The sequence below is a fragment of the Pseudochaenichthys georgianus genome, chromosome 21 (genome assembly GCF_902827115.2).
Source record: "Pseudochaenichthys georgianus chromosome 21, fPseGeo1.2, whole genome shotgun sequence".
In the NCBI taxonomy this organism is placed as follows: domain Eukaryota; kingdom Metazoa; phylum Chordata; class Actinopteri; order Perciformes; family Channichthyidae; genus Pseudochaenichthys; species Pseudochaenichthys georgianus.
Window position 1 is genome coordinate 2,215,349 of NC_047523.1, and position 9,860 is coordinate 2,225,208.

General features: G+C 38.2%; 1 protein-coding gene across 1 annotated transcript in view; it reads left to right on the forward strand.

The window, feature by feature from the left end:
• The window catches only part of LOC117466473 (nck-associated protein 5-like), a 156,694-nt gene extending 152,728 nt beyond the window's left edge, over positions 1 to 3,966 (forward strand). Inside the window, exon 14 of the mRNA XM_071207061.1 lies at positions 475 to 3,966. Within this exon, the coding sequence (XP_071063162.1) occupies positions 475 to 476 (2 nt within the window). The 3' untranslated portion in view covers positions 477 to 3,966. The remainder of the gene's footprint in view (positions 1 to 474) is intronic.
• Positions 3,967 to 9,860: the final 5,894 nt, after the last annotated feature.

The window sequence follows — 9,860 nt, forward strand, 5'->3', positions numbered from 1 at the left end:
GTCCCAGCAGCTTCTACTGAAGCCAGTCCCCAACTCCGGGGACTTCCGGCCGGGGACTTGGGGCGGCAGCATACGCCGTGAAGTTGTTTGCGGCCTGCTAGTAAACCCAAAGCAGCAGAAGAAGAAGTGACGTCAGCAGCTTCATTTGCCTAATCCTCCCCCAGGGACTCATTGCGGTGTGAACGCGATCTGTTCATACATTAGTTAATGTACTTAGTTAAAGCGTTCTGATGAACTAAAGTGGGAAAAGTACTGCGGTGTGAACGCGCCTATTGGTTGTCTATGTGCAGGTTCTTGGGATATAAACTGAGGAATTTTATTGCAATATGCGATTAAGCCATTTCTGTAGAAATAAACAAAATAATGTTGAATGTTAATAATTTTTGTAATTTGCATGACAGACGTTTATTTTAGATGTTGTTGGCATGGTAACTTGCTGGTGGATCTCACTCTGCTCTACATTTTCCATTTCAGAGTTCACAAAGCTGACTGAGTCTACCTGAAGCAACAAATCAATCGGATTTCTCACTCTAACACATATGGAGGATCCCTGACTGTCCAAAGTTTGGACAGTGTGTCTCTGTATCAGGATGAAACACTCAGAGCTGGACAACCAGTGAGCTTGGCATTGAGGGCTTCCACCTGTGCTCATTGTGGGGCTGAGATACTGAGTACCATTTCAGGTGTTGAACCTTCTGGCAGCCATTTTGAGGGTTTCCAGCTCATTGACATCAGCTGTGAGCTGCTGATAGAGTTTCATAATGTACAGCTCTGCTGAGTCACAGGACTAGAGTTAAACAGGCGTGGTTATTTTACCTGACATTTTATTCTCTATTTTTAACTCTAAGAAGTAACATTTTGCAAAAACATCAAAATGCCAGGCTTCTTTTTTATTGTTAATATGAGTTTAGCTATTGTAGCCTTTTCATAGCTCACTATAATCAACATGTAGAGCCAGTTTAAGCTAATGTTTGACACCATTAGCATGTTTACAATGCAAACAACATAAGCTGTTAGCTAGCATAGCTTCCTCTGCTAACTGTTCAACCCAGTCTATAAATGGGGCTCAGAGCCTCAGAATACTGAAATCTGTATGTTGTTGGTGAACACGAATCAATAGTTTAAATGTTGTGACTATATCACGAAATGCCGTGAGACTGGGTTGAACTGTTGGTGGTTTCTGCCACAATGCTGAAGGACCGGACAAACTTAACCACTAAACTTAGACAACACACACATTACTGCAAACTGTTATATCTGCTTCTCTAGTGTGGTGGTGAAAACTGTACCTATAATAACAATTGTACAATAGTTACCATATGTGTGCAATCATTTGACCGACTTACATGCTTTCAATACAGCACACACTTAACTGCCAAAAGTAACACAATGATAATTTTACCATTTTGTGAACCTGATTAGTTGCTCCAGTGAGGAAGGAGTTAAACATCTGGCAGCGCCGTGTATTCATCAAGTTTGGCCCAAAGAAGACAGAGCAAATACTAAGCTTAAACATTGCTGCAGCTTCACAGCTAACATTTTAGCAAATAATGACCCACTTATGTATCCAGCAGACAAGAAAATCCTATTTCAACTAGTTTTAGCAAATGTACACATCCAATAGAGTCTTTATCCTGTTAGCTGTTTTGAACACATTGGGATGGCTTTGTCTTACTTTGCATCTGTACAGCCAAAACAATGAGCTAGGATATGATGATATGAAGCTTAATTTGATTTCACATTTCTTTACTCAAATAATTGGTAAATTCAGGCTTAAAATTGAAAACGTTTTCACAAGTGCAAGAAATGCACCTCCAGACCTCCATGTTGGCACCAGCTCTGCTCACTTTGGAGAATAATAATGGAAATGAAAGACCTGCACCAAAATCCTGCTCAAGAAAGATTAGTCATCACATTCATTCTCCAGCCAATCACAGTCAATGTGAAGATCTAATCCTGCTTCACATCTTCTAAATACCTAAAGCTACTAAAAACTCACACATATTTTACTCGTCTTTTTTTCATGGAACCCGATAAACTCAACAAACTATGGTTTCCATCCTGAAGACCCTATATGTACAGCACTAACTACTGATTGCCATTCATGAACTCTTAGCAATGTGAAAGTGTGCACTATCTGGTTGGAAACTTTTTTTATTGTCACAATGTTAATATCAACTTGCATGCAACCACCTTCTGGACTTATTCTAACCACATATATCCATCTTATAGAGAGAGTTTCATCACAAGAGGTTTCACTTGGTGTCCACTGCTTTTTTCCCCACATTGAAATCTCTCGTAACAAAAGCAAAGGTCTTCGACATTGAGTCTGATACGGAGGCCCTGACAGGAAAGAGAGAACAAAATAATTCTGTTAATCCATTTTATAAGTTGTATCTAATTGGTTGTCGCTTCTGTGCTTATGACTGAAGAACATTTGGCAATACAAGGGTTTGTGAAGACAATCTTTCTTTATGGCTGGATTGTATTCTCCATCTGGAGAAGACGTGTGGGGAAAGGGTTTGGCCTGGAGTTTTTCGAAATGACCTTTATTTCATCTTTGAAAACATTTGGGGAAAAAATGTGGGCATGTGAAAGTAAGTTACGCTTCTTGTTGAGATATTAATAAATGATGGTTATTAATGTATCCCAATTACAATCTAAAAATAAAAGATTTCCAACTTAGATAGATTATACTGGCAACATAGTTCACGTAAATAAAGGAGGAACAACATTATAGATCAGTGTTAGAAATATGATCAGCAGGATTGGTTTTCCTCTCAGGGCTTCGTGGTCTGACTATCGAGTCAGGTTTCACACTCTGAAAAGAGTGCACATCACATCTTGTCATGAAACTCTTCAAATGTAAACTGCGTTCTGTATTTTGTACACGTTGCCACAGTTATGACATCAGGACAGTGAGTTGTTCATGTTACCTTAGTTAGAAAGCACCGGGAGGCCCATTGTTGTGCTGGCTCAGTACTATTTACTGTCTCTGATAGATGCTGTGGACGTATTAAGTACACCTCCTCTTCAACATGTCCAGTCCTTGTACTGCAGCCAGTGGACACACCACATTTCACTGTAATGCTTTAAAGATATCAATATGTTCCTCTTGTTTGCTTTTGTCTGTACATTTAACCATATAATATCTCACCAGTTTCTCTCTATTGTGTATGCCGTGTCTTTTACTGTAATGTTATTGGTGTTTTGAATGCATACCGACATATTCAACAGTTTTAGCTGCTTAGCGATGTTTCCCCTCACACCTTCGTCAGCTCCTTGCATTTTCATGCATAGATGTTTGCCAAATTGCATATTGCCAAAATCTACTCTGAGCTAATCACATATACAGAATAATAAATGCACCTGAATCTACATATCAGACTCGTCATGGTGACTATAGCCATAATGTTTTGAAACACTGGAGACAGTTTACACTTGATGTAGAACTATGGAGCACTGTAAGGTTGCACAATATCATTAGTCATGTCATCTTACTCTATTTACCTCTTAAACCTTTACTCACTTGCTACATGTCAATGTTGAAGGTGATTTTTGTTGAGTTAAATGAAATATGTAGCGTACACAGGTGAGACGAGGCGTTTATGGATCAGGGATTGGCTGTACTGATACGGGTAGATGGAGCATGGTGTCTGTGTTTCTAAAAAGGCTCACATAATAAAGAGCCTCACCCTCACAAGAGTATTGTATTTTTCTAACATTTACTCTCAAGCTCAGTATTTGTATTCAGCACCAATGAGTGTAATTTACCATGTATTGCACATATTGTTACTCACTATGACAGGTATTCTCCCTCTAAATGTTTTTCTTTCAGAACCCAATAATAACAGTGATGTTTTTGTGTGACAGTCACCTTACAGTACCAATTGAGAATTGTATATTACTGATATTCTTTGTTTTATGTAAAAGATTAAATAAAAAAATTAACTATTTCAATACTTACATTAAAGATGCTGACTTGTGTTTGACTGAATTCAGATGGCTGTAGATACTCAGGGGTTTATGTTAGCAGGAGACAGTATGAAAGATGGAAGAGCTCCAGATCACTGGCTCCACTTGCATTTCAATCTTTGTGACAATAACAAATGGGTTTTTTTCCCCAATAAAAAATGTAAGTAAACTGTTAGCAGAATACCAAACAACATGTCTGGGGCAGTGGATCACATTCTCTCAAACTGGAAATACTCCGGCTGGGCTTCTAGCAGTGTTGTCAGATACTGTACAACATGAATCTTAAAAAACAAGAATGAAGAATTAATTTTTTTGGGAGACATGACCCCTTAAATTAGGACTTCTGGTGATGTAATGGCGCGTTTCCACTGAAGTGTGGAGCTCGCTTTAAGCGTGCCGAGCCGTGCGTGGCCCGTTGTTGGTTGCGTTTCCACTTGGCCTAGTACCGGCTAGCGGGTCCTAATTCACAGTTTTTCTGGCCCCATAAAATCGTGGTTCTAGGGCCAGGAACAACCAGGCTGAGTCGGGCTGAGTATGCTAAACTAGAGAGAATCGCTGGCAAGGGGGCTACAACTACAACAAGATGAACATATTTGACCGTGATTTAATTGTAATACAAAATTCAAAATGATGCCGAAGTAACAACATACTTATACCGGTTAGTAAAAACCATGAATTAATGCTTTGACAAGTCTGCAGACAGACGGCAGGCGAAAAATCTTTTAAAATGCGTGTTTTGTTTTCTAAATGGAGATTGGCTAAGCTAACGTTGTAAATGCTCCGACCGTCCACACTCACAACAACGGCCTATCCAGACATAAATAAACCAGCGACTGTATTCTCCATTACACTGACAGTATGTGGTTTGTACTTGTTTAACTTTTGTCTAGTTTCTGAACAGATCGTATCTCTCCCCGGCTGTTTGAAGAGCAAGCATGGGAAACAAAAGACGGCATTTACCTGTTTGCATCCAGCTAGCCATGCCTTTCTGGTGTACCAGCTACGTGAGAAGCCTCGTTGATACGTTTTGTCTTTTTCACAAGCTCGCTGCGATATATACAAATCGTGTTGGTCCGGTCCAAGGTCTTTAAGCAACAGTTTATACCTGTAAAACTTCTCCTTTCGATCTATTTTAGATTATACATTTTACTGATACCAATTATATAATATTGACCTTGTTTATTAAAAATAAAAAATTTAAATTTAATTAAAACATTTTTTATTTTGTATGTGGGAAGAGGTGGGGCGGTGCCCCTAGCGCCCCTATGGGCTGGCCGCCACTGACATATTATATCTTATATTATTAATATAGCCTATATATATCATTCTGATGTCTGTGGTTATTTAAACATTCCCTGATAAACGTTATTTCAGCGTCAATAAATGAGTGTTAATCCCAGTGTGTTTAGTGTACAACATCACATATCATTTCATCTTCAATTCACGGTTTTCAAAACGTTAGCCACATGCTAATGCTAACCGGAAATGAAGAATTTTCAGAATAAAAGTGTTAAGTTAATAGTTAGTGTGAACTTCCGGTTTTTTCAGAATAAAACTGCTTTAAATTAAAACCCTGTATTTAATTTAAATTATGTCATATCAACATTGATTTTAATTTCTTACAGTAGGAGAGGTTTTGGGGTTTAGGTAAGGGAGGGAGGAAGGAAGATTAGGATTAGGTAAAAAGGTAAGGAGTGGTTAGGGTTAGGATGGGGGGAAGGGAAGGGTTAGATTGAAGGGAGGGAAGAGAACTGCTACCCGGGAAACAGGATGCAACGCGTCATCTGTGAAGCTCCGCCCACGTTGAGCTCCCGCCCACATTGAGCTCATTGAGGCATTGCGCACTGCATTGAGGGGCTTCTCAGACGTTTTGAGCCATGTGGGACAAAACCCGATCATGCCCCTCCCTCTCACTGTCTAAATGAATGGTGACTGTAAAAACTACACTCAGAGTATTTTTCAATTTAATGTGTGTGGCAAAAAAATAATGACCATAGGGGCACTGAGCTGCCATCCCCACCATACGTCATCTTACATAATTCAGAGCTGATTGGCTGTAAGTAAGTCGCAAAAAGTGTGGTGTGTGAAGAGGAGACGAGAGACGCGTCCTAAAACCCGGAAGTAAGCTGCGCATTGTTTCCCTCCACAAAAAAGCAATGAGATTTCTCCATAGGATTTTAGAAAATAGCTCAAAATAAGATCTGTGGGAAACGTACCTGTTAGATAAATGCACGTTTTGTTCAGCCGGATAATATCCACATGTCTACCCTACTTTTATCATTTTCGAATCATAAATCTATCGATTACATTTATGATAGACTTTTGAAACTACAAGTAGATAAGGAGGACTTTTACAAAAAAGTAATAGAGATGTTTGTCCAGAGGGATAGGCAAATGGACTTCATCTTCAAGTCAAGGTAAGACCGCAATTTTATTGAAAATGGGATATTACTAAGAGAGAACAATTCAATATTTAAATGATAAAATTACATGTGTTGGGTATCCTTTTGTTGAACTGTATGTTAAAATTAATTGAAGCATCAGACAAAAAAAGATTTTGAAAATAATATTATATATTTTGATTTAGGTCAAAATATAATATTTGCAAACCTGAAGAGTCAGTGCCTCACCAGCCATGAACCTCACTGCACGTCACTGCAGAAGCTTATATATAGACATCGAAGTTTTTTGTGCCCCACCACTTTTGTACATATAAAAACGCCACTGAGCCTAATGTTAGCAATTTCATGTACGCTTCAAAAATCAAGATTGGTGTTAAATGTGTTTGCCAGAGATCTTATTTCCTGCAATAATCCAAAATAGATTTTTTTTTTTTTAAAACCCATTGCTTTTTGCTGAAGGTTTTCTTGCCATACTAACTTCCAGGTCAGCCTAAAAAAGCATGTCACCGCTATGACAATAGGATTTGAAAATCCCCAGTAGGAAATCATGCCCTTGTCCTTGACAACAAATAAATGTTTAAGTATGTTCTTAACTACAAATAATGATAAATCGTTCTGAGAGTATCAAGGTTCCTGTAACCTTGAGCAGTTTGAGCTGTCAGGGAAAATGTGTTAAGTCCTGGACTCGTATCGTCTTTGAGTTCATTCAATGTATAGACACTCATTTAATAATGAGGAATGCATTATGATCCTTTCCCAAAGACAGAACAAGTGTATTTTACTTATTTATTGAGTACATTATGTTCAAAAAGTTTTACTTCCACTTTTAAGATGCAGGACCCATTATCATCCCGTATTAGTATTGCTCCAAACAGCTCTGTCCATAATGCCTCCAGGGTGACATCACTCATGTTATGACACTGAAGCTACCGAAGAGAGGAACTGAACATTTAAAACGTTCCTGAATGCAGTGTTGTTCTCTCTGACCAAGAGTGTATTTCATTATAATGAATAAAAACAATAGAAAATAAAACTGGCCAATTAGAAAACTTTAACCAGTCTCTTGGATCGTTTTTCTCCCACAATACTGGACCATATTTGAATCTGACAGCCTCACTGCCCATTGTGTCTTTGACTCTCATACCAGCAGGGTTTCACTTTAATTGTCTGTTGTGTCCTGTCAATTATGTTTTGTCATGTTAGTTTAGTTAAGTTCCACTTCCTGTTTTATTTTGTACTCAGCTTGTCTAATTCCAGGTCCCTTTACTTCCTGCTCTGGTTCCTTTTCCCGCCATCATCAGTGTCTGCCCCGCCCCTGATTGTTTCCACCTGTGCCCACTTACCTCATGTATATATTGTCCTGTCTCCCCTTGTTAGTTGTCGGTTCGTCTTGTTCATTGCTCCAAGAAGTAAGATCTAAGCCATTGTTTAATGAAAGTCAGTGTTTTGCCTTTTACCCTCCACGAGAGCTTTACGTTTGTCAGTTTGTTGATTCCTCTAAAAGAGTGATTTTGTTTTTTGCAAGTAAAGACTATTTTTTCTTCAAAACCTTTTTGTCTCTGGGTCGTGCATTTGAGTCCTCCAAGCTATTGAGTCAAGGTTCCTAACATTTTCTGCCTGAATATGTCCTGTTTGATGGTGTGAATCTTCTCATTGTCTAAACTTTGATGCAAATGGAATTTGGCTAATTTAAAGTTTGAGGAAAGTCTGGATTTAAAACATTGAATTGTGTCTGAAAGTGTAATTATCCAAGTTACAATAAAGCTGATTAGCATGGTAAATTACAAACAACTCTCCACAGCCACATTTTTTCCAATAATTAAAATCATGACAACCCTCAATTAAATGATTGGAATTTGTATTATAGTTTATTGAAGGACTGAAGCAGACACAAATCTGCTTCTCTTGGGACAGGTAAATGATTTCTGGCGAGAAGTGTATATTGTACTCTTAGAATCCACGTCCAGTGGATGTGTAGGATCTATAGTTTGATAGATATTACGGAGATGATTTGAGGTCTCGCCAGGATAACGTGTATGCAGCTTCCATGTAAAGTTAGCGTGGGTGAAAACAGTTTTTCCGGTCTCGAAGTTTTCCTAATAAAACCGGATATATTCCCCTCACTGTCAAATGATTACACAGTGATATCTGCATTACTCATCCACTAAAACACATCAGTGTATCCTTTACACAATTACACAATATTGATTGGTTTAAATTGTGTACAATGCTTTTGTGTTTTTAACCTTCGATTCAGAGAAACAAATAGTTTTTTCGGAGTTTAGACACTACACTACCCAGAATCCCCAGCTATCATTTGGGACTACAACATCCGCCTTGATTTACAAACCCTGTGATTAGTCATCGAGCCCTGTGATTGGATGTTGGAGTGGCAGTGCGACAAGGTTACGCTGAGCGTCAAACAGCTCTATGAAATGGAATGGAACCACGGCAGACTTTCCAAAACTGGAATTGGACGGGTCCAGCCCCCGGCTCTTTATAAGACGTATTCGTATTTCCCACAATTAGTGTACACCCTGGAGGTTTAGGGGATACGAAACACATTGGTGTTATCAAATGTAAAACATATAATTAATAAATGGGTGAATTAATATACCCACATGCCAGCTAAGGTCAGAAGAGTTTTATTTAACAGCTGGTCTTATGTCTGTGACCCCTCCTGTTGTTCATTGATAAGCCTGAAACATGCACTTGTCAAGGTTCAGAGGCACATTTTGCAAATATGGCAGCAGCCATCGATCATCTTAAGATAAGATATACTTTATTGATCCCAAGTTGGAAACATTTGCGTTACATCAGCATGTGTAACAGTTGTAAATATGCAGTGGTGTTTATTTGTAAATCATTTAGTATAATCACACAAATTCTGTGTTTTATATTTAATAATTCTGTGTTCTTTATTTATTGAGTATTCAATACCTGACAAGGTTGGAGATGAAAAACTTGAGTCACAGGTTCCTCAACAGCGCATTACAAGACATCTATCAATATGTATGTATACCTCCACCATTAAACTGTCATGTTCTGCACATTTCTTATACTATCTACATACATCTTATAAGAGTATAATACATATGTATAATATCAGTTAAAATAAGTGCTGAAACATACAGTACTTAACATTGCAGGAAAGCAATATATTAGTACTTTGTCAGGCTTTGTCAGGGAATTATTAAATATAAAACACAGAATCTGTTACATCATTAAACAGTTACACAACATAACAGAAATAATATCGATAGCAGCGTCCCTAGCAACCACCTTGGTAACAATGAAAACGTTGTATGGACACAATTTCTTGAAGTAATCTTCGGAATAACTAGCAAACTAAAGATCATGTACATCCACTGCACACATAATCTGAAATAACAACTCATATTTCTCGCATCAAATGACATCAAAATGCATTTTAATGGCCAAACAAACTTTAAAATAGGCATTTTCCAACGAGAATAAAACGAA